This window comes from Rattus rattus, chromosome 14 (assembly GCF_011064425.1).
Source record: "Rattus rattus isolate New Zealand chromosome 14, Rrattus_CSIRO_v1, whole genome shotgun sequence".
Classification (NCBI taxonomy): domain Eukaryota; kingdom Metazoa; phylum Chordata; class Mammalia; order Rodentia; family Muridae; genus Rattus; species Rattus rattus.
This window is the reverse complement of record NC_046167.1, coordinates 18228860-18254035: the sequence shown is the minus strand read 5'-3', so window position 1 is coordinate 18254035 and position 25176 is coordinate 18228860. Positions and strand designations below refer to the sequence as shown.

The 25176-nt window shown below is 43.2% G+C and overlaps 2 protein-coding genes across 2 annotated transcripts in view; one reads left to right on the top strand and one right to left on the bottom strand.

The window, feature by feature from the left end:
• Window positions 1-6325: 6325 nt before the first annotated feature.
• On the bottom strand, window positions 6326-18036 carry Tubal3 (tubulin alpha like 3). The gene is made up of 4 exons (XM_032885142.1): window positions 17937-18036; window positions 14784-15027; window positions 9002-9150; window positions 6326-7438 (listed from the first exon to the last, which is right to left on the bottom strand). Exons 1-4 carry the CDS (start codon window positions 17937-17939, stop codon window positions 6494-6496), a joined length of 1341 nt encoding a protein of 446 aa, XP_032741033.1. The 5' UTR covers window positions 17940-18036; the 3' UTR covers window positions 6326-6493.
• Window positions 18037-23851: 5815 nt separating this feature from the next.
• Window positions 23852-25176, top strand: part of Net1 (neuroepithelial cell transforming 1) — a 29255-nt gene continuing 27930 nt past the window's right edge. Inside the window, exon 1 of the mRNA XM_032884628.1 lies at window positions 23852-24112. Within this exon, the coding sequence (XP_032740519.1) occupies window positions 23985-24112 (128 nt within the window). The 5' untranslated portion in view covers window positions 23852-23984. The remainder of the gene's footprint in view (window positions 24113-25176) is intronic.

Sequence of the window (25176 nt, the reverse complement as noted above, 5' to 3'; positions counted from 1 at the left end):
GGTGTGGTAGCACACACCTGTAATCCCAGCACTTGCGAGGCAGAGAGTTCGAGGCCAGCCTGGACTACAAAGCATGTTCCAGGACAACCACAGCTGTTACACGGAGAAACCCAGTCTTATAAAAGGCATTTAAAAAAAAATGAAGCTGGGGCATAGTTCAATGGTAGACATTTGCCTAGTTGTTGGCAAGGCCCTTGGTTAAAGTCCAATACAGGGGTTGGGGATTTAGCTCAGTGGTAGAGCGCTTGCCTAGCAAGCACAAGGCCCTGGGTTCGGTCCCTAGCTCCGAAAAAAAGAAAAAAAAAGTCCAATACACGGGAAAGAGAGAAAGATGGAAATGAATTTGGAAAATGTTCTGCCACTTGTGCAAAAGTGCACAGCTTTCAGACCAAATATGTGTGAGGAGGTACTTAAAAAAATAAACTTAATAAGAACAAATCCAAGAGAGAAGCAAACAAGGACGTGGCAGATCATATGAGCACATAGACATGTGCAAACTTTGTAACAGCTACACTGCTACGACTACTGAAAGACCCCCGGAGAGGACCTTTCCCTCAGGAGGAGTCCCAAGCGCCCAATGACCGAGCCGAGTCCACTCGGATGCAATCAGCAAGAGGGTTTATTGGAAACACAGGTACCTGCGGGCACACAGTCTCTTCGGAGGACTTGCACGCCCAGCAGCTCCAGCATGGGGCTTTTATAGGGATTGGGGAAGCAGAAGCGGGCGTACAGAAGCAGATGCATAGTTACGGGGATTGGTGGATTCAAACGAGGCACATAGACATGTTCATATATGATTGGCTATTTCACATGATGAAGTAATAAGGTATAGCTACACACATTGGCAGGTTTGGGGCGTCCTGGATGTCGGGGGCTGGGGGCTTATCTCTTCCTGCCAGGTGGCCTGTGAGTCAGATCTGGTACTCCTGGTCTGTTCTGCATTCCTTTCCTTTTATGGTCTGTTAGTTCTAGCGGCAGGGCGGGGCTGCCTGGACTTGCTTTTCACAGTGTTTAGTCCTGAGGTTGTGAATTTGGAAACATACTCTTTTAACTTCATATTTTTAACCCTTAAATCTGTATAATTTTCCTTTCACTACCACATGTGACGCTCTCATCTCTCATATGGGCAAATGTCTGTGAGTTTCACTACACTGATGATTTTAACGGCCACTCTCCAGAATTATTCGCCAACATTCCTGCAAGTCAGGGAGAGACGAGTTGGCAATATACAGTGAAATTATAAAGTTTCACATTCTTTGATTTAATAACCGTTCTTATATAAGCATTACGGAAAATTATAAACCTTAAACATTTTTAAATGTTAAATGCTCTATACATTAAATGCTCTCCTTACATTGATACTCCAATCTCAGAGAAATTAATTTTTCTGCATATTACACGTGCATGAGAAAATATTGTAAAGTCACTAGTGTTCCAGAAACCAGGCCTGATAAGTATCTATGAATATTATCTTACTTAATTTTAATGAGTATATTCCAAGGTCTGTAAGTTTTTTGTTTTTTTTTTTTTTTCAGTTTTGGAGACAGAGATTGAAGACCAGAGAAGTTAAAATGATACCGGAGGTGCCTCTGCTGTGGATGGCAGAGTCACATTCATCCGCTGGTGAATTCTCTCTTAGTCAGTATTGCAAGCACTAGAAACACTGCCATCCTCTACCTCTAAGAGCTATGAGCTTAACGAGCTGCAAATGTGAAAGCATTAAAAAAAAAAAAAAAAAAAAAAAAGCTCACATAAATCAGGGAGTTAATAGTATGGTCCCCAGCATGTGAGTTTACAGATGATGAAAATGTGGGATAACACATGAACTGGGATGGCTGTCCAAATCTGAAACTCATCACTGAGAGTAGGTAGAACACAAGGTTTCCTTTCAGCGAGCCCCATCCAACAGTTCTGTTTGTCTGCACATACAAACCCTGACTTGAGATTAAACAGTACCTCTATATAAATTAATCATAATCCCTTCAACACACGGGAGGGATAGTTGGCCACATCCAAAGAGCACCATCATTTCTATCTAACAGACCCAGTTCACTTTCGTGTTGGTAACTTTGGAGGAGAGCCATCAGTCACTGCCTGAGGAAGTCCCCTGGTCCTCCTGGTTTCTCCCCTGTCAGATGGGGACTAATGCACAGGTGAGAAGTCTCCTCGCCAAGCACAAGGGCATAGCAATTCAGCTCAGTGATGAGCTGGTGTTAACTACTCTAGCAGTCATGGCAATCAGTACCTGACACAAAGGGAGCTTTGAACACACAGGAATTAAGCACTGTTCAGGGAACTTCCATGAGTTCTAGACAGATAATAATGTTGCCATTTTCCTAGGACGCTGTTTTGAATTATTCTGTAAGACAGTTGTGAAGGAACAATTCAATGACCTGGTGAGGGAGCCTCCTATAATCAGTGTTTGAGAACGCTCAGAAACTGTGGCACTCTCTAATGATGGCCACTCAACCTCTTGGGATTAACAGTTTCGATGGGGTCACTTAGGTTTTCTTCAATCAAGTGGGAGGAAATTACTGATCAATGTGGAAGTGTACAAAGGTTTGGGGCCTCGCCTCTGTGAGCAGGTTTTGGCTGATCATGTCTTAGGGAATATTAGAGGACCATGTCTGACTCAGAACCCTGCAATGGTGGCCTGGACAAATGAGAAGGTGTCAAGAACAGCCAGTTGAGTGGAATCCATTTATTATGCCTCTTAACTCGCGTGTAAATTACGTTTTATTGATTGCGTGCATGTGCACACGCAAGCGTTCGATGCCACAGCACAAATGGGGACATTCGAGGACAATGTACAAGAGCCATTCTCTTCTCCTCCTATGAAGTTCCCATGGTTTGAACTCAGCTCATCAGGCTTGGCAGCAAACACCCTGACCAGCTGAGCCATCTTGCTGGCCCTTCTAACAGACTTATATTCAGTTTATTACTTTCACTCTCCACGTTCACTACAGGCTACTCTCTGTGAGAACAAGGATTGTGTTGTTCAGTGTTGTGTCCCCAGTAGCTAGACTAAGGATAAACCTACCATGCATGAGTGATTGACAAATTAAATGAAGACGTCTCAAGCTTCTGGAGGTATAAAGAGGTTGTACACGCTTGACTTTAAACTACACTGTTTACAAAAATCTAAGAGCATCTAGCATAGAAGAATTATATTAAACCCTTTCACTCGCAATTGAATTCTGAACTTTTCATAAATAAATTTAAAGCCTGTAGTGTCAAGTAATGATTTTTCTAGTTTATGAATGCTCTTCAGACAGTTGAGGGTAACTGTCTGAGTTTAAACTTATAGTTTAAATTTTAAAATTATTACTAAGAGCTTGTGGAAAAGTTTGTCATACTATGGCTGTCCTTAAATGGAAATGGGATATATTCAATTCATACCTGACCTCGAATATTTAATACCATTTATTGAAGTATAAAAAAACAATACCAAAAATGTGAGTGGATCCTGTAAAGGCAAGTGTGTAGGTTCGCCTCCCTGAAACGCTGGGCAGGTGTAGCAGCTGCCTGTAATCTTGGCATTCAGAAAAGGAAGATGGGGATTGCAGAGCAAGCTGGGTGTTAGTTCCGCTGAATCGGAAAGCTCTGAACTCATCTCAGAGACCTTACCTCAGCAAACAACGAAGAGAGTGATCGAGAGAGGCACACGCCCAGTTCAGCCTCCGACCCCCACACACCTGTGCACACATGGGCACATACACTTGTGTACACACATGCTTCCCACACATGAGTGCACACATGTATATAAGCACACACACACACACACACACACACACCACCTCTCACGTATACACATGGAAAAAAGGAAAACCTGGACTTTCAAATAGTGGGATTCACTAGGTTTATTTTAAAACTCAAGAAACGGTTCTTACTTGAGAACCGTTTATTATGTAGTTAATTTTTAAAATAAAATCTACAAGTGGTTTGTGTGTGAGCAAGAAGACGTGCTTCACTGATGCCCTCTAGTGGCTAAAGAAAAAAAGGTAACAAAGGTGTAATAAAGAATGTAATGAATTTTAGCCTTAAAAAAAAAAGGCCCAACAGAACTGTAAAGCACTGTATAGGATATTCAAAACGAGGTGTGGCCTTGTGGAAGACATGTGTCACTACGGGGTGGGCTTTGATGTTTCAAAAGCCAACTCCAGGCATAGTGTCTCTATCTCTCTGCCTCAGCTACCGTTACAGCATTGTCTTAGGGTCTTATTGCTGTGAACAGACACCATGACCAATGCAAGTTTTATAAAGGACAAGGGGCTGGCTTACAGGTTCAGAAGTTCAGTCCATTATCATCAAGACAGAAGCATGGCAGCATCCAGGCAGGCATGGAGCAGGAGGAGCTGAGAGTTCTATATCTGAAGGCTGCTAGCAGAATACTGACTCCAGGCAGCTAGAATTGGGGTATTAAAGCCCACCCCACCGTGACACACCTACTCCAACAGGATCTCCCCTCCTCATAGTGCTGCTCTCTGGGCCGAGCATATTCAATCCGTGGCAAGCAGCATGTCTATCTGTTACTGGCCATGAGAATAATGGGCTAGCCCTCTGAAACTGTAAGAAAAGTCTCCAATTAAATGCTTTCTTTGTTTCTAAAAGCTGCCTTGGTGTCTCTTCACAGAAGTAGACCAGTAACTAGGACAGTGGGGAGATGTTCTTGATGGTAAATATTGTCAAGTTGACAAGACTTACAGTCGCCTAGGAGACAAACTTCCAAGTATGTCTAATTCTATGAGGCATTTTCTAGATAGGGTTAATTAACACTGGAAGACCCATCTGAAAATACGGACAGCCCCACTCCATGGGCTGCAGCCCTGGAGTAAAAAGAAAAATGTCAGCCAGGCATCAGCATTGAGATCTCCCCCTCTCCATCTCCCTCTTTGCCCTTCTTCCTTCCTCTCCCCTCCCCTCTCATGAACTCATGTGTGAAGTGGTTTTTAAATACCCCACCCTCTCTTTACGTCTCTCCCGGTTCCCCAGGTTTTCTTTACTCCAGTTCAGAATTTACATCGTCATCATCAGACCTCTGAAGTGGTTCAGAGCCAAGCCTGCTGGCCACATTCATGAACTCCTCTGTCAACTTGACCGGATCTTAGGATCACCTCAGAGACATACGTCAGGTGTGTCTATAATGGTATTTCCAAAGAGATTTAGCTGAGGAAAGAAAGTCCATCCTAAATGGGGGGCTGTGTACCCACAACAAGAGAAGAGGGAGAAAAGGGAGAAGGAAATCTTGATAAACACTGTCACTTATGTCTCCCTGCTTGCTGACTGTGGCTGTGATGTGACCAGCTGCTTAATGCTCCTACTGTTCAACCCTCCAACCTCCCCTATCCCCAACCCACTCGCACTATGGTAGACTTAATTCCCTCAAACCATGAGCGTAGAAAAGAAAAGAAAGAAAAAAGAAAACAAACGACAACAAAAGAAAAACACCACTCCCTTTGTTAAGTTGTTTTTGTCTGATCCATTCTCATAGCAAGAATAAAAGTAACTGCCAATAGCCTTGTGAAGTGGGAGAAATAGTCCAGGGGACAAAGTGCTTGCTGAACAAGTATAAGGATCAGAGTCCAGACCTCCAGTACCCACAGAAATTCAAAGAAGGCATGGTTGCCCACCTCTAATCCCAGTGCCTGAGAGCCTGGGCCTAGATAAGCTCGTGATGGAGAGACCCTGCCTCGGCAAATAAAGTGGTAAGAGATTGAGAGAGACACTTGTCATCAGTTTCTGGCTGCCATTTGAAATGGCATATGCCATACTCCTGCAGACATACAAACACGTGCGCGTGCACGCGCACACACACATACATATACACACAGAGAGACACAGACACAGACACATGCACACACATACAAACAAATACAGCTTCCTTCAGACAGGGCACCTGAAGAGGCAGTAGGTACTTTCTTACCTGCAGGATACTCACACCCAAATTCTAAAAGTGCCCAACAGTACTCTTGTTTGCTTGCTTGTTTGTTTTGTTTGAAAAGCAAACTGAGGACTTAAAGCTCACACTTGGAAAAAGAAATATTCTGAAAGCGTTTATGATTTAATGATGTGCAATGCATAGATAATGGAGAAATAACATTCATAATCTGTGCATTTTCCACCTCAGAACAGACAAAGGAAAGCAGAAACATTACAGTTCCACACTCCCCCGATGCTGCATTTCATTTTGTTTGGCAAAGAATAAAGCTGGACTTTTACTATGACATAAGAACTAACATAAAATAACTCTACCTAGAAGAGACCCCGTAGTTCAAATGATTCTAATCCCCAGAAGCTTCTCAGGTAGCAGAGGTGAATTCTACTGTACACAAGAAAATATTACTTTATTGTTGACATTAATACATTTATTTAATTTAATGCAGAACTTTGGATCTTACTGATTTGATTTTTGCTCTCCTCTTATCCACTAGGTATATAGAAAACAAAGCATGAGAATTTTAACTCAGCGTTCATTTGCCTGATTACCTTTTCGTCAGAAACTTAGACCCACTTCTTCATAATCTTTTTCCAGAGCAGCCAGGTCTTCCCTGGCCTCTTCAAACTCCCCAAGCTCCATGCCTTCTGTGATGTACCAGTGCAGAAATGCCTTCTTGGCATACATGAGGTCAAATTTGTGGTCTAGGCGGGCCCAGGCTTCCACAATCGCTGTGGTATTGCTCAACATACACACAGCACGCTGAACCCTGGCTAGATCCCCTCCTGGTACCACTGTGGGTGGCTGACAATTGATGCCCACCTTGAAACCAGTTGGACACCAATCTACAAACTGAACAGAGGTCCTCGACTTCATGGCTGCAATTGCTTCATTGACATCCTTGGGGACCACGTCTCCTCTGTATAGTAAGCAGCAAGCCATGTACTTCCCAAGCCGGGGATCACACTTGACCAACTGGTTGGAGAGCTCGAAGCAAGAAGCAGTGATGTCCGGCACAGAGAAGTGCTCTTGGTACGCCTTTTCAGCAGAGATGATGGGGGCGAGGGTGGTGGTGGGGAAATGTATTCGTGGATAAGGTACTAGGTTGGTCTGGAATTCAATTAAGTCCACATTCAAAGGTCCTTCAAATCGCAGGGATGCAGTAATGGAAGACAACACCTGAGCAATCAGCCTGTTGATACTCGCATAGGAAGGACGCTCGACACCAAGTTTGCGGTGGCAGATGTCGTACACAGCCTCATTGTCCACCATGAAGGTACAGTCTGAGTATTCTATGGTGGAGTGAGTGGTGAGGATGGCATTGTACGGTTCTACCACCGCAGTGGAGATTCGAGGAGATGGATAGACAGAGAACTCCAATTTTGTCTTCTTGCAATACTCTACAGAGAGTCGCTCCATCAAGAGAGATGTAAATCCTGACCCCGTGCCTCCTCCAAAGCTTCGGTAAATCAGAAATCCCTGAAGTCCACTGCATTGCTCTGCCTGGGGGGGCGGGAGGGGGGAACAGGCAGTTAACTAGATGATGATGGTGGAATATAACTTCCCAAGAACAAAAGACTCAGAAAGGAGGGGAGGGCAAAGGCTCCATCAGGAGAGTGCTTGCCTTACAAGCATGCAGGTCTGATCTTCCGGAAGCTACCTACACAGTTTTAGAAAGAGGGAGGTAAGAGGAGGGAGAGGGAGGGAAGGAGGAAGAAGGAGAGGAGGAGGAGAAGGAGGAGGGAGAGGAGAGAGAAGAGGGGAAAGAACTGGTCATAGTGCCAAATGGTTATAATCCCAGGACTGGAGAGGTGGGGGGCAGACGGATCACCAGGGTTTGATGATAACCTGTTGGCCAGGATATCTGTGTTATCTTGGTTGGCCAGTCCCACATCAATAAGAGACCCTGTCTCAAACAGACCACAAAATAGATGTTATCTGAAGGATGACAGGCAAGTTTGTCCCCTGGTCCCCACATGCACCTGTGAATACAAATACACAGAAGAAAATACGTCCTTTAAAAGGACTCAGAATGGTTTCTTTGCCACATCAGCTATACAGCAACCATAGCTACTCTAAAATATACCTGAGTTGGGAAAGCCTGGAGTTGGGAAAGTTTGGGTTTGACGACTGCCTACGTGGTCCTAATCCCAAACTCCAAAATGTTCCAAATCCTCTCTTTTCTTTCCTTTTGAGTACTTACATGATGCCACTGATAGAAATTCCGTATCACAGCTCATAGAAACGGGTGGCAGGCAACACAGCACACAGGCACACTAAAAGTACTGAATAAAATTGTCTGAAGCCCATGACTATAAGTGGTATTTGAAATTTAAATAAATTTTACATTTCACTTGGGTTCCCTAAAAATTCATATGTGTGTGTAAATACTCTAAAGCCTAGAGAAAAATACCCACCCAGTAGTTCTGGTCCTAATCATGACAGATAAGGGAGACTCGGCGTATAAATGCGAAGCCTAAATATGTGGCTACTTTTCATTATTTCCCATGAATTTATCTACATATGATGTGAAGGTTTTGTCAATAGTAAAGAAAAGGAAATCAGCAAAATACAGGGCAAAGTAGAGTCCCCTCCATGATAGATAATGTGCCTCTCAAGTTACACACTGCATCCAGGATACTATGATAGGCAATATGCTACCAGAGGTTACACCAAACCGCTTACCTAACAAAGGACCTGCAGATTCCTACCCTTACAGAACTATTAGACAAGTCAGCAAATAATCTTCACAAAATCTCTGCCCCAGGTCATCTTCACAAGTAGTGGCAACAATTGGAAAAGAATACATTTGAGAGAGCTTTGAACGTGTCTGCTAACGCACACAGCATAAGTCATCCAATAGTAGGAACATAAAGGGAAGCTACCTGGTAGTTGTAAAGGCTTCCCATGTAACCATGTAGCTAAAGCCGCCCCTTAAGCATCTACAGGAGGCCCAGGGTGAAAGGCTTATGACGGGAAGAGGGCAGCAAGCAAGGCCGGTGGATGCTGCTACAAGACCACAAGTATCCAGCATAACCTATCCGGAAACAGAGAAGAGCCACTTGCCAGCTTTCGGATCCTTTCTAGAACAAGCTCGATGACCTCTGAACCCACAGAGTAGCGACCTCGTGCATAGTTGTTTGCAGCATCCTCCTTTCCATTCACAAGTTGTTCTGGGTGGAAGAGTGAGTGGTACTTCCCCACACGGATCCCATCTGCAGAGACGGAGGAGTGGTCAGTGCTTACATTCACTTTAGCTGCTGGCCTCTTTCTAACTCTCACAGAATTCTATACTCTGGTCTCCATCCTTTTCCCATGGTGTGGCCAAGGACTGGAATTTATCCTGCGGAAATGGTCTTTCTTAGTCTAGAAAAACAAATTCTTCTGGTTGGTGTTGGTAGGCAAGGTATTTGGTATTTTAAAATAGACCTAGAACTTTTTATCCTCCTGCCTCTGCTCTCTGAGGTCTGGAATTACAGGTGTGCACTGCCATATCTTCTTTAACATCGAACTAAAAAATTAATTACAAGATTCTTGCATGTTAGGCAAGCACTCTACCAACTACAACTCCACAGTAGTTTCTTAGTTTTATTTCTTCGTAACACCCAGCAGAACAATACATAGCCCGGATATAAGTATCTTTGGCCTTACCCTTTTTGACCTTAGTAAAATTTTTAATCTTTGCATTACATTAACATTCTTTGACCCATCAATTTGTTATATGTTCTAACTCTATTCTAATAAAGGCAACAACTCTCATCTAATATAGAAAGATTGTATTTCTCTAGTAGGGCAGACTAGTTTCCAAAGATGGCCATAAAAACACTTCCCATCAAGATGAACTCTCAATCCTAAATATCTATGCTCCAAATGAAAGGGCACCTACATTCATAAAAGAAACCTTACTAAAGCTCAAAGCACACACTGCACCTCACACAATAATAGTAGGAGATTTCAACACCCCACTCTCATCAATGGACAGATCATGGAAACACAAATTAAACAGAGACATAGTCAGACTAGTAGAAGTTATGAACCAAATGGACTTAATAGATATTTGTAAGACATCCCATCCTAAATCAAAAGAATATACCTTCTTCTCAGCACCTCATGGAATCTTCTCCAAAACTGACCATATAATTGGTCACAAAACAGACCTCAACAGATACTGGAAGATAGAAATAATCCCATGCATCCACGCGTTAAGACTGGTTTTCAATAACAACAATAATGACAGAAAACCACATATACACATGGAAATTGAACAATGCTCTATTCGGTGATAATTTGGTCAAGGAAGAAATAAAGAAAGAAATTAAAGACTTCTTAGAATTTAATGAAAATGAAGTTGCAACATTTCCAAACATGGGACACAATGAAAGCAGTGCTAAGAGGAAAACTCATAGCTCTGAGTGACTGCAAAAAGAAACAAGATGTCAGCAGCTTGACAGCACACCTAAAAGCTCTAGAACAAAAAGAAATAAATAAACCCAAGAGGAGTAGAAGGCAGGAAATAATCAAACTAAAGGCTGAAATCAACCAAGTAGAAATGAAAAAAACTATACAAAGAATCAACAAAACCAGGAGCTGGCTCTTTGAAAAAATCAACAAGGTAAACCCTTAGCCAGACTAACCAGAGGTCACAGAGCATGTATCCAAATTAACAAAATCAAAAATGAGACATAACAACAGAATCTGAAGAAATTAAACAAATCATCAGATCCTACTACCAAAGCCTATATTCAAAAAAACTTGAAAATCTGCGAGAAATGGACAATTTTCTAGACAGACACCAGGTACTGAAGTTAAATCAGGAACAGATAAACCATCAAAACAACCCCACAACTCCTAAAGAAATAGAAGCAGTTATTAAAAGTCTCCTAACCAAAAAGAGCCCAGGTCCAGATGGATTCAGTGCAGAATTCTATCAGACCTTCATAGAAGACCTCATACCAACACTGTCCAAACTATTCCACAAAATTGAAACACCCAGAGCACTACCAAATTCCTTCTATGAAGCCACAATGACTCTTATAGCGAAACCACACAAAGACCCAACAAAGAAAGAGAACTTCAGACAAATTTCCCTTATGAATATTGATGCAAAAATGCTCAATAAAATTCTTGCAAACTGAATCCCAGAACACATCAAAATGATCATCCATCATGATCAAGTAGGCTTCATCCCAGAGATGCAGGGATGGTTTAATATATGAAAATCCATCAATGTAATCCACTATATAAACAAACTCAAAGATAAGAACCGCATGATCATTTCATTAGATGCTGAGAAAGCATTTGACAAAATTCAACACCCCTTCATGATAAAAGTCCTGGAAAGGTCAGGAATTCAAGGCCCATATCTAAACATAGTAAAAGCAATATACAGCAAACCAGTAGCTAACATCAAACTAAATGGAGAGAAACTTGAAGCAATCCCACTAAAATCAGGGACTAGGCAAGGCTGCCCACTCTCTCCCTACTTGTTCAATATAGTACTCGAAGTCCTAGCCAGAGCAATCAGACAGGGAAAGGAGGTCAAAGGGATACAAATTGGAAGGGAAGAAATCAAAATATCACTATTTGCAGATGATATGATAGTATACTTGAGTGACCCCAGAAGTTCCACCAGAGAACTACTTAATCTGATAAACAACTTCAGCAAAGTGTCAGGGTATAAAATTAACTCAAACAAATGAGTAGCCTTCCTCTACTCAAAGGATAAACAGGCTGAGAAAGAAATTATGGAAATGACACCGTTCACAATAGTCCCAAATAGTATAAAATATCTTGGTGTGACTTTAAGCAAGCATGTGAAAGATCTGTATGACAAGAACTTCAAGTCTCTGAAGAAAGAAATTGAGGAAGATTCAGAAGATGGAAAGATCTCCCATGCTCATGGATTGGCAGGATTAATATAGTAAAGATGGCCATTTTGTCAAAAGCAATCTACAGATTCAATGCAATCCCCATCAAAATTCCTGCTCAATTCTTTATAGACATAGAGAAAGCAATTTGCAAATTCATTTGGAATAACAAAGAATACAGGATAGCGAAAACTGTACTCAACAATAAGAGAACTTCTGGGGGAATCACCATCCCTGACTTCAAGCAGTATTACAGAGTAATAGTCATAAAAACTGTATGGTATTGACAGAGACAGGCAGATCGATAAGTGGAACAGAATTGAAGACCCAGAAATGAACATACACACACCTATGGTCACTTGATCTTTGACAAAGGAGCTAAAACATCTGATGGAAGAAAGGTAGCAATTTCAACAAATGGTGCTGGTTCAACTGGAGGTCAGCATGTAGAAGAATGCAAATCAATCCATTCTCATGGTAATGTACAAAGCTTAAGTCCAAGTGGATCAAGGACCTCCACATCAAACCAGACACACTCAAACTAATAGAAGAAAAAGTGGGAAAGAGTCTCAAACACATGGCACTGGGGAAATTTTCCTGAACAAAACATCAATGGCTTATGCTCTAGGATCAAGAATCGACAAATGGGACCTCATAAAACTACAAAGCTTCTGTAAGGCAAAAGACACTGTCATTAGGACAAAATGGCAACCAACAGATTGGGAAAAGATCTTTACCAATCCTACAACTGATAGAGGGCTAATATCCAAAATATACAAAGAACTCAAGAAGTTAGACTCCAGAAAGCCAAATAACCCTATTTAAAAAATGGGGTACAGAGCTAAACAAGACATTCTTAGCTGAGAATTATCAAATGGCCAAAAAGCACCTAAAGAAATGTTCAACATCCTTAGTCATCAGGGAAATGCAAATCAAAACAACCCTGAGATTCCACCTCACACCAGTCAGAATGGCTAAGATAAAAAACTCAGGTGACAGCAGATGCTGGCTAGGATATGGAGAAAGAGGAACACTCCTCCATTGTTGGTGGGATTGCAAACTGGTACAACCACTCTGGAAATCAATCTGGAGGTTCCTCAGAAAATTGGACATTGTACTCCCTAAGGACCCAGCTATACCTCTCTTGGGCATATACCCAAAAGATGCCCCAACATATAACAAAGACACATGCTCCACTATGTTCATAGCAGCCTTATTTATAATAGCCAGAAGCTGGAAAGAACCCAGATGCCCTTCAACAGAGGAATGGACACAGAAAATGTGGTACATCTACACAATGGAGTACTACTCAGCTATCAAAAGCAATGATTTCATGAAATTCATAGGCAAATGGAATGAACTAGAAAATATCATCCTGAGTGAGGATGATATGATAGTATACTTGAGTGACCCCAAAAGTTCCACCAGAGAACTACTTAAACTATCATCCTGAGTAACTCAATCACAGAAAAACACACTTGGTATGCACTCATTGATAAGTGGGTATTAGCCAAAAAGCTCAAATTACCCAAGATGCAATCCACAGACCACAGGAAGCTCAAGAAGAAGGATGACTAAAATGCAGATGTTCCCACTCCTTCTGAGAAGGGGACAAAAATATCCATGGGAGGGGATATGGAAACAAAGTTTAGAGCAATGACTCAAGGAAAGGCCATTCAGAGCCTGCCCACATGCAGCCCATATATATATATAGTCACCAAAACTAGATAAGATTGATGAAGCTTAAAAATGCATGCTGATAGGGACCAGATATAGATCTCTCCTGAGAGACACATCCAGAGCATGTCCAATACAGAGGTAAATGCTAGCAGCAAACCACTGAACTGAGAACAGGACCCCTTGGGGGGAATTAGAGGAAGGAGTGAATGAGTTGAAGGAGTTTGTAACCCCATAAAAACAACAATGCCAACCAACCAGAGCTCCCAGGTTGAACCACTACTGAAAGACTCTACATGGACTGACCCGGGACTCCAACTGCATATGTAGGAGAGAATAGCGTTGTTGGGGCACCAGGGGAAGTGGAAGCCCTTGGTCCTGCCAAGGTTGGACCCCCAGTGCAGGGGAATATGGGGGGCAGTAAGGGGGATGTATGGGGGGATACCTGTATGGGAGGGGGAGGGGAGCTAATGGGGGCTCATGGACAGGAAACGGGGAAGGGGAATAACATTTGATATGTAAGTAAAGAAATATATCTAATAAAAAAATTAAAAAGAAAAAATATACTTCCCATCATACATTTGCTTCTAACACTTTCTACTCTTGCATAAAAAGATAGAGTGGGGTCTATATCCCTTCCCTGGTGTCTTCATAACTACCTTGGCTTATTGAGAACAGAAGAAAGGGCACTAGGTGACCTTCAGAGCTGGGTGGCAGACACCATGAACATCTATCTGCCTTGTACCCATGGGATAATTGTTCTTGAGACCTGACGACAAGGATCTAGGCATTTTAGAGACAGGCCACGTGACAAGGACTAAAAGCCCCACCAACATCTATGCCTCGGGACTCAGAACATCAACTTGACACATAGGTGAGTGAACCCCCATCCAGGTGAGTGCCCTGGCTCCTGTCTGAATCTTTAAATCTAGAATCAAGTAGAATAGTGAGAATTTGTGCCTTCTGAGCTCCACAACAGATTACTACTCTCTTATGGAAGATAATGACAAAGTTTCAGCTTCTTTGCCAATAGCTTCTAGTTTTGCTCTCAGAGCCAGGAAAAAAATTCAATGTTGGGCCGAAGTGTGTGTATGGGTAAACTAGGAGTTTTACATAGTTTCACCCCGCAGGAAAGAAGGCCAACCTAAGTCCCCCATTTGAGTATGTTTATCATACAGATTGAGGTTTGAGGAAGGTCTACATGATCCTGTTCATATAGACTAACCCAATCTCATAATCTTACCCACTTGGTTTATTTGACTGTGATCTTGGTCAAAAGCACTAGCAAGTCAAATTTAGTTTACCTATAACGGTTGGTTCTAGGTCCATGAAAAGTGTTCTGGGCACATGCTTCCCAGCGCTTGTCTCATGAAAGAAGGTATCTAAAGATGCAGTCCTGTGATCCATATTAGGATTTTCCAAATGATTGTGTTGACCATCCAGGATAAAGCCATCTGGCTGGATTCCATGTTCCAGGCAATACAGTTCCCAGCAAGCATCACCAATCTGGACACCAGCTTGACCAATGTGAATGGAGAGACACTCCCTCTGCAATAAGCCACAGTGAGTTAGAACAGAGTAGGAGCTGAGACAGCATAAGCACTACTGATTACAAATGTCAAAGACCAAACCAGCTTAGAAATCACAGAGGAAGTGCATTGTAATCTAGCTGAGTGGTTCTCAACCCTTCTACTGTTGAGACCCTTGAATAGAGTTCCTCCTGTTGTGTTGACACTCAACCATAAAATTGTGTTTGTTGTTACTGCAATTTTGCTACTGTTATGAATCATATTGTAACTATCTGTGTTGTATGATGGTCCTAGGCAACCCCTGTGATGCCCAGGTTGAGAATCATTGCTCTAAAGTGTTCTAGGAAAGGGGTTAGGTGGCCCAGCAGGTAAAAGCAATGGCCAGCCCTTTAACCTGACACTCCAAATTTAATCCATGGAACACACGTACAGTAGAAGGAGATAACCATCTCCACAACAGTGTCCCAGGAGAAACAGGTTCCAAGGAGCATCCAAGGTTCATAGAAACCCGAACTGAGGACTAACATGGTGCTTACATTATTTCATACTGGTGAGTCTGTGTGTTGACTTGACAGCCAGATGCCCTGAGTTAGATCCCTGGAACCAAGGTAAAGCTAGAAAGAGAGAACAGACTCTACAAATGGGTGGTGACGTGCAATGTTCATATAGTCACATCATACATACAGATGCATGCATACACACATTATTATTATTTTGTGTGTCTAGGTGCATAGGAATTCAGATCCCCATAACCCAGATAAACACAGTGTGAGGCAACTTGCCTATAATTCTAGACTGGGAAGACAGGGATAGAAGACCCAGAAAGCAAACTATTTGCAAGAGTAACTGCATCAGTGAACTCTAGGCTTGACTGGGAGACCATAGTTGAGTGAATAAAATGCAAGAAAAATTGAGAATGATTCCTCACATCAACCTTGGGCCTCCAGATGCATGAACTCTCATATACACATGTCAGCGCTCGCACATACACACACACACACACACACACACACACACACACAAGTAAAAAGAAAAGAAATCATGATTATACAAAACAAACTCTAGTTACTTCTGAATAAGTTTTTTTTTCTTACGTAACAGTTACTGTTTTTTTTGAAGTCTGCCTTCATCAGCATCCATTATGTTTCTTAAAGGAAAACAATCCTTTGAGTATTTGAGCTGGGCTATATTGACTATTGTTTTTAGGAGAGAGAAGGAAAACGTAAGTCGTAGAAATCTACGGCAATATCTGATGTTAATTAAGCAGCTGCATTTTGTTTGCCCGTGGTCCTGGACCGAGTCTGCCCCTGGCTGCATTGTCTTCTACATTCTCAGGTGCTCAAGCAGCTTGGCTTGGCCTTGAAGCCCAGGGGCAATGCCACTTGCACTGTCTCAAAGTCTGAACTCAACTACAGACCTCAGACTTCCCACCAATCACTGGCCTATGGAATCCACAGGCCCCCAGTGTGGGTGAGAAGGCAGAGGTCAAGGGCTCTGACCTGGCACACCCCAGCAATCTGATGTGGACTCTGTGGTGCTCCTCAAAACCTTGCACTTTGTCTCCACTGGCATGGCATACCATAGACTTCTCTGCCTCAAGAGAATTTCAGGTTCAATAGTTTGAATTTCATCCTTGTTTCTTCTTTGTGCAACTCTGTTTCTAGCATCAACAGCTGTCAACATAACATCAACTCAACTTCACTTAGAATGAACGAATAGCCTTTCCAGCTATTGGTATGTGAACAATCAAAACAGTGCATTCCATCACGAACAAGGTCCGTAAATCCTTATCTGCAAAGAATAATTTCATCCCTCTCCCTTCCTCTTGGACTTTAAAAGCTGTAAACGCATTAGCCAAACCAGACCTTTGTCCTCTAAGTTTAAGAACGATTTCACAAGGAGGGGTTGGCTGTTCACCATGTCTGCACCTCGCAGAACCTCTTCACCTATGAAATTCCCATGCAGACAGCTCTGAGGAACTCCCTTCTCCAGCTGCCAGCTGCCCCCTCAGGAACTCTGTTGAGAGGCACATTTGCTGACAGTAAGCCACAGTAAAAAACAATCACCAACGGAGATAAATTGCTGTCCTTTGGGTGCTCAGACAACATGATAAGTAACATGGTTCTTTCTCAACACAGCACAAACAAGTTGACCTGGCAAGCCCTGTTCCTGGCTTCAGAAGCATCCAAGGGTAGAGAGGACTAGACCGACTTTATTTCTCTCTCAACCTCTGTCACCTTTCTAAGCTCTCTCTTAGAATATTCATCGCAGTACTGAAGAGTCTAAGGACGCAACTATCCATTAAATATCAACATCAACAAGTCCCAGCACATTAATAAATGCCACTCCAAAACCGATCTTGAGTTTCTGAGAAAACCTAATTATCAATTAAGCCTTTAATGCCAAGATAGCTGTAGATTCAGCTGCAACCCTAAGAAATACGACAAAAGTCCTCCTATACCTGTCATTCATCTGCTCTCAACATCACAGCCAGAACGCTGACATTGATCCAGTCATGACACAGAACATTCTACTGCTACAAGTATCTTTCGTGTTGGAAGCCATGATTCCTTACGAGTGAAAACAACTTAAGCCAACTTAATGAGGGAGAGAAAGCCCACACTGGGGCAAGACAGAGAAGAGCAGTTTGAAAGGTTGCTTCCACTGAAAAATTCAAAATTCTGAGGTGCTAATAACTACTGTGAGAGAGGAAGTGGTTCTCTAAATGTAATCCCAAAACAGAACTAACAGGAGTAACTATATTCACTCTCACACAGAACTAAAGCGAGGGTAAAGAAAACGTTCTGTCTTTACCCTGCCTCACGTTAGCGATGTACTAAGGATTTAGGTTGAAGGACCATGTCTAAATACAACGTACAAAATCTGCCGCCATCCCAACACTGTTAATTGCATCCCATGCCCACTTACCATGCTGATCTGAAAGTGCCCCTACAGCCCTCTGGTGACAATTGAGGAGCAGTCATTTCTAGCTCAGCCTTATCACAGGGAATGACTCCACCTGAGGGCTGTAAACATTCTTCCCTTAAAGCAACACGCCCAGTTTTTGAGTTTTCAGTTCTCTGATGGCAACCAAGCCTTATTAAATTAAACAAGCTGTAATGACGTTTTCTTAATTACAGCTTAGTCTACTAAACTAGTGACAATTTACCCTCCCACTGCTTCTAAACTATGTATAGGTTGAATATAATAAATTACTTTGTGCATGCTTGGGGGAGGATGTGCATGCCTTTGGAGACCAGAGGACAGCCACTCTAGTGTGGGTCCTCAGAAGCCACCCACCTTGGTTTATGTTGCAGGGTCTCTCACTGGCCTGGCACTTGCTGATTAAGCCAGGCTGGTTGGCTGGTGAGCCCTTGGGATCCATTGGCCCCCACCTCTACATCACTGATTGTCTTAGTCACTGTTCTCTTGGTGTGAAGAGACACCAGGACCTGGGGTTGGGGATTTAGCTCAGTGGTAGAGCGTTTGCCTAGCAAGCGCAAGGCCCTGGGTTCGGTCCCCAGCTCAAAAAAAAAAAAAAAAAGAGAGAGACACCAGGGACCAAGGTGACTCTTCTAGAAGAAAGCATTTAACCGGGGCTTGCTTACAGCTTCAAAGGTTCAGTCCATTATCATGGTGGAAAGAACTATAGCATGCAGGTGTATAGGGTGCTAGAAGAGTAGCCAGAAGTTCTATAGCCATCCACAGGCATAAGGCAGAGAGAGAGAGAGAGAGAGAGAGAGAGAGAGAGAGAGAGAGAGAGAGAGAATGACACACTTCCTCCAAAAGAAGGCCATACCTCTTAATCCTTTCAGATAGTTCCACTCGCTGATGATCAACTATTCAAATCTGTGAGCCTATAGGGGTATTCTTATTCAAACCACCATACTGATGTAACTGATACAACAGGGATACAACTAAGGTTTTCATATTTGTGCAGCAAGCCCTTTCCTGACTATCTTCTCAGCTCACAAATATCCTCCAAAATTTTCCCTTTGGTATTAAGACTTGAGTCGACATTTACGAGGAAAATGAAAGCATGTGGATAACACTCGCTACACTTGCAAATCAGCCTAGAAGTGTTGGGAGTCAAACTTCAGTCTTCTGCAAGAGCAGCAAGAGCTCTTAACCACGGAGCTGTCTCTCCAGCCCCAAATCAACCCTTTCTGTTTATTCCATGTGCTTTTCATAAGTATCTTGTCTTTGAATAAGGTATAGACCATTCTAAATACAAACAAGACCAGACACATTCAGTGCTGTATAAACATAGATCAGTCCTAAATACTTAGGGAGAACAAAGTATCATTTCTCTTTGTTTTCTTTTCTCTCTTTCTGAGGCAGGCTCTTAGTATATAGACTGTATGAAACTCAAATTCACAGTCAGCCTACGCTGACTGGCCTCTTCATGCTGAGATTAAAACCATGTGTTGGAGATTGGTTCTAATGCTTTTGACTCAATTGTGAATCTGCATGCCCAAGCGCTAAAGATCCTTGTCCCCAACTGGTTTTCGATCGATCAATAAAGATGCCCACAGCCAATGGCTGGGCAAAAGGAGACATGGTGGGACCCTTAGAGTTGTGGGCTAGGACGCAGGGCGGAAGAGACAGAGAGATCACCACAAAGCCGTGGGAGATAGATGGACGCAGGAGCTGCAGGAAAGAAAGCCAATCAGCCATTGGAGAATTCGGGTGGGTGGTCACTGGCCACTTCCCCGATTGGGCCTGGGGTAGCAGGGGAAGGTTTAGAAGTGCCCCAGCCTTTGAGGTAACCAAGACATTTTAAAATTAACCAGCTCACTCACGTGCGTGCGTGCGTCTTCCATTCTCAAATCCAGAGAGTTCCTGGGCAGGTGACTGGAAGCGCGAGACCCACTGGATGCACGAAGCGGTGTAGCCCAAATTTACCACTACAGCCGTGTGTCGCTATTGCTTGGTCAGGTGCACCCTTCCTACCAGCACCTGCACTTGGTACAACAGCACTCCCAGACATGAGGGGGGAGGGGATTTTCTAGATTTGTGCTATTACTTTGTTAATACAGTACTTTAATTTGTTAAATTTATTTTCTTAGGGAAGCAAGTTTAAATTCATAAACCTTTACGGGAGCATCTCCTCATATAAACTACAGCAATTCTCTGTAATGTGTGCCTTCCTTATACAATTAGTCCAAAAGGCCGTAGGACCAAAATTGAGGCTCTCCAGAGAAAAAAGAAAATTGTGATGTAGATAACAGCATCTGTGTCTTCAACAGTTCCTAGTCAAGAGTTCAAGCTCACAGGGTACCTACTGATGGCAGATCTCACAGCTCCTATCATCATATACAGCAAGTCCTTGGAATAAATCATATATAAATACAGTATTAGTTTGGACACAGTTGGTAGCTATGCTTAGGTTTTGAAAGAATGAAGAAAACTAAACTGATAAAAGCATGGTGCTTGCTATTAGGATTCCCTTTCATTTCCATTTGTTCTTAAGCAGTTTTTAATGAATGTGGTTTCAGTGACCAGCTCTCCACATACAGCAAACCAAAAGAGAGGCCTTGAATTTCTGTGGCTTTGGGTTTTGTTGTTGTTGAGCTCATTGTTTTTAAGATTTATGTTTATTTTATGTGTGTGGGTGGGTGTGGGCATGGGCCCCATGTGTGTGGGCACCCATGGAGGTAAGAAGAAGGCATTGGATTACACTGGAGTTACGGGCAATTGTGGGCTGCTCAATGTGGATACTGAAATCCAAACTTGTACATTCTACACGGTCGACAACTATCGTGTAGTTCTACTCACTGCTGAGCTGCCTCTCCAGCCCTGGTTTTGGCTTTTTGAGACAAAGTCTTATCGTGTTTACCAAACTACCCTGAACTTCCGGTCTTCCTGCCTCTACCTTCCAAGTCCTGAGGTTACAAACCTGTGAAACGTTGTTTGGCAAAGGAAAATACTCTCAGCAACAAGCCAGTGGTTTTGATTTTTTTGTTGTTGTTGTTTAAATCACTCAACTATGAAAAAATAATTCTGACATTTTTGAAATGGTGTTTGATGACCCTCCATTGGTGGGCTCTAAAAATCACTGGCCATTGTCATTCTGCCCTCATTACACCTAAATCACTCTCCTCTCCCTCCATCCTCACCCATTAGGAGCATAACTCAGCCTTTTAAGCCTTCAGTGTCTTTTCCTGAGATAGTCAAGCACACGCGTACACATACACACGCACGCACACGCGCGCGCGCACGCACACACACGCACGCACACGCGCGCGCGCACGCACACACACACACACACATACACACACACACACACGCACACGCACAATGTTTTTGTCAAAGTTTCTATTGCTGCAATGAAACACCATGCCAAAAAGCAACTTGGAGAAAAATAAGGTAGGTTTGTTTGTTTGTTTGTTTGTTTGTTTGTTTGTTTTATGCTTCCATATCACAGTTCATCATCAAAGGAAGTCAGGACAGGAACTCAGCAGTACAGGAACCTGGAGGCAGGAGCTGATGCAGAGGTCACACAAGAGTGCTGCTTACTCATGGCTTGCTCAGTCTTCTTTCTTATAGAACTAGCCCAGGGATGGCACCACCTATGATGGGGTCATCCCTTCCCCATCAATCACTAATTAAGAAAAACGCCCTACAGGCCTGCCTACAGCCCAATCTTATGGAGATTTATTTTAAATGAGGTTTCTCTTCTCTCTGATGACTTAGTTTGTGTCCAGTTAACATAAAACTATCCAGACACAGAGGCTGAAGAGATTACTTGGGTTAAGGCTTAAGGGTACTTGCTGGCTTCTCAAGCCCCAGTTTTAGCTCTGAGCATCTGTAGTGGGTAGTTCATAATCATCTGTAACTCCCTCCTAGGACATCCAATGCCCTCTTCTGGCCTCTGTACATACATGCATACACACAGACATGCATACACACATACATGCATACATACAGAGAGAGAGAGAGAGAGAAAGAGAGAGAGAGAGAGAAATAAAATCTAAAACAATTACTACACATCCAATTAATTGTCTCAGCTCATAAATCTTTCTTCCCAACTTTTTAGAGTGATTGGTGTCAGTACATATGTCTGAAGACTTTTGCAGGGGAATAAAAAAAATCAATCTACACTTGAAGGTAGATAACACTTAGCCCCAGTCAAGTTAGTGAGATTATCTACTCAGGGGGAGAGACCTAGCATCCAATTTTACATAAACAAATAAAAGGTTAAATACCACCAATTTTCTCCACTCTAACCTGAAAAAAATACGTTAAAACAGAGGAACCGTTTGCCCAGAGTTGAAGACTCAGTGATTCATACACTTAGTGCTCTCCTAGGCAGAGAAAATTACTGAATCCAGAGAGCAGGGGGATGGGACATTTAGACATGTGCATTTGTAGGGATCCACTGGCTTTTCCAGGGTTTTAGGACCAACTCTTGATGTGTGGTTCTGATGATGTGAAGGCGAATGTCCTTCACAGGCTCAGGTCTTTGAACACCTGGTGCCCAGCTGTTTAGGAATGTTTATGAGAAGGTCCCTTACATGGAGAAAGTATGTCACCGGGGGCTGGCTTTTGGAGGTCATAGGGCACTCTACATCCAGTTCATGCTCTTTACCTTTATCTTTGCAGTCAAAGATGTGACCACGTGTGTTCCTAACCCTGTCCCTGCAGCTTGCTGCCGCCTCTGCCAACCATGACAGACACTCGTCCCTCTGGAACCGTAAGCCCAAATAAACTCATCCTTCCGTACTCTTCTTGGGTCGTTGTATTTTATCACAGCAGAACAGCAACTGATACAACAGGCCAGCTTCCTTCCACTTGCTTCAATATACCATGGCAGTTCTCTGACAAAGATGTGTCTTGAGTTCCTTTTCTTATGCTACGACCTAGCTGAAAGCCTAGTATTTTATTGTAGATACTCAATAGATATGGGTGAGTAGTTAAAAAAAAAAAAAAAGGAACAATTTCCCAAGAATGAAACTTGAGTTTTCCTGCACTGCTCCCACGAAGTCCCCACACCAGCATCTATCTTTTAATAGCTATCATACTGACAGTAAATGTTCTCTAAGGACCAGTGGTGACAACACCAAAACCAGCTTCTGTATCTGCAGGGATAGAGACAAACCACCTTGCTTCCGTTGATAAAGGTGTGTGGTTCCACCAAAATATCTGCATTCCATTAAACTCTGGGTAGAGTTTCTTTATCAGTGTTCCCAGCTAATGAATTGTTTTTAGATATATCCCAATCATTCATACGGATTGCCTTTAATTTTTCTATTATACACAAAGTCATTAATATCTTCCTGTATACGAGAGAGACTACATTTAAGACCATGAGCAATATTTAAAGATCAAAGAACGTTTTTATTTGCCAATCTTCGTATACAAACCTGAAAAGGTCCCTTGTTTCATGCTGCACCTTTTGTAGTCTTGCAAGCAGAGAAAGATGGGGACATAACTAGATTTCACTGGTTATGTAGAGACACCGGGAGAACACAGGTATTGTCTTTGGCAATTGGGCATATATCCCACATGAATAATTTGGCGTTTATATGCCCAACTGCGCCTTACTTTGGGGTCAATACCTTCAACCCATCTAACATCAAATGGTAAACAGCTTCCAATCCTTTTTCCTGGCCTGCCGTGAAAGTTCTAGTGAGTAGAGACCGCCTTTGAAAGAATAAGGGGTGTAGTTAGAATAAATCCCCAAACAGCTAACTTTTACCCTACTTTTTACTTTGCGTTTGTCCTTCAGACACCTAAAAGTGTGGTGAGAGGTCTTCCCACTGGGGCGGGACTCCACGTAGCCTAGCAACCGCTTCCCGTTCTCTGATTGGTCGATCTCTGGGCAGCCGCCATTTTCAAATCCCCGGATGATGGCCGCAGCCGCTCTCTGCTAGAAGGCAACTTGCTGCCTCGCAGAAGCTGGCGGGCACTGTGCCCGCCACGATCGGTCTGCTGGGCACTGGGCCACCGCCCCACCCACCCCCCTCTCCGGACATGGAGCCAGAGCCGGCGGCTCCTAAGCAACCCCGGCCGCGGAGGAGAAGCCGCAGGGCCTCAGTGCTCAGCGAGGACCAAGCCGCGGGGCTTCCGGCCGACACACCCGGGCCGGCGGCGAACGAGAGGTGAGGGTGGCCAGAAGTGGGTGGGGGAGAGCGGGGGACGGAGTCTGGAGACTCAGGACCGGGATGGACGGGAGAACCGGGAGGTGAGCAAGGACTGGTAATGGGGCAGGGGAGGCTGGGGATGCCTGGACAGAAATGCCGCGGGAGGAGAGTACGCTAGCCCGGCGGGACGCACCGAGTGCTAGCCTTGAGCCGAGGCCCCAAACAGCCACTGCTCGGTCCTGCCTTGAAGGGGCGGACTCGATGGACTTGTTGACAATCTTCTTTAACCCACTCCCTGGGGAGCCATACTTCTGCACCAGAGCTGTTCTCTCCATGCAGGCGCTCATATCCAGACTGTCATGGACCCTGTGGTGAGAAGAGGAATTGTCACCTGAGCAGACAGACACCAGCCCTTTCAGCCTTTTAAAAGCAGCTATTCAAATGAAATGTTTTTTACAGACCAGAACAGGTCAGGCTTCCGGAGTGAAGAGATCAGAGAGAAAAGACACTTTCTGGCTTTTCTGTTATTAACACATTTTCACAGTCTGTGTTGTGTCTTCATTTCTGTGTGTCTAGAAAAGGCGGACCCTAAATTAATTTCAGAAATCTGTGTCTGGAAGAGAGGCTGTGGAAGTCACAATATTTTTATTAAATAGGAAATGGAAATGGCAGTTGTCTGGACTACTCTGTCATTCTTTTGAGCTTCAAAATATGAAGAATAGTCTCAAAGTACTGAATATAGTGGTTTCCCAGGATAATGTTAGACATTGACGTTACAAAGCGTATAACTTTTGTTCAAATTCTGTGTCTATGCAGTGAGATTCTGGTAGTGAGTGTCTGCGTCATCTAAGGCATTGTGAACTTCAGTACCTACCGTGGGTCTGTGCAGAGAATTCCACAGACAGAGAAATCTTGTCTGTCAGTTTTAAATCTGTAAAAGTAATAGCTTTGTGTCTGCATCATCTTGTCAGACATCCCCATGGTCCACTTGACATGATTTCAGTTTTTCTGGTTTTGTTTCTGAGACAAGTTCTCACTATGTGACTTGGTCATCCCAGAATTCACTACATAGAGACACTGGC

Coding starts and splice junctions, on each gene's coding strand:
- Tubal3 (XM_032885142.1), bottom strand. Junction 9,151..14,783: donor CCTAGAACCAACCGTTATAG/GTAAACTAAATT, acceptor CCGTCTCTGCAG/ATGGGATCCGTGTGGGGAAG. Junction 7,439..9,001: donor TAGAAAGGATCCGAAAGCTG/GCAAGTGGCTCT, acceptor CCGCCCCCCCAG/GCAGAGCAATGCAGTGGACT.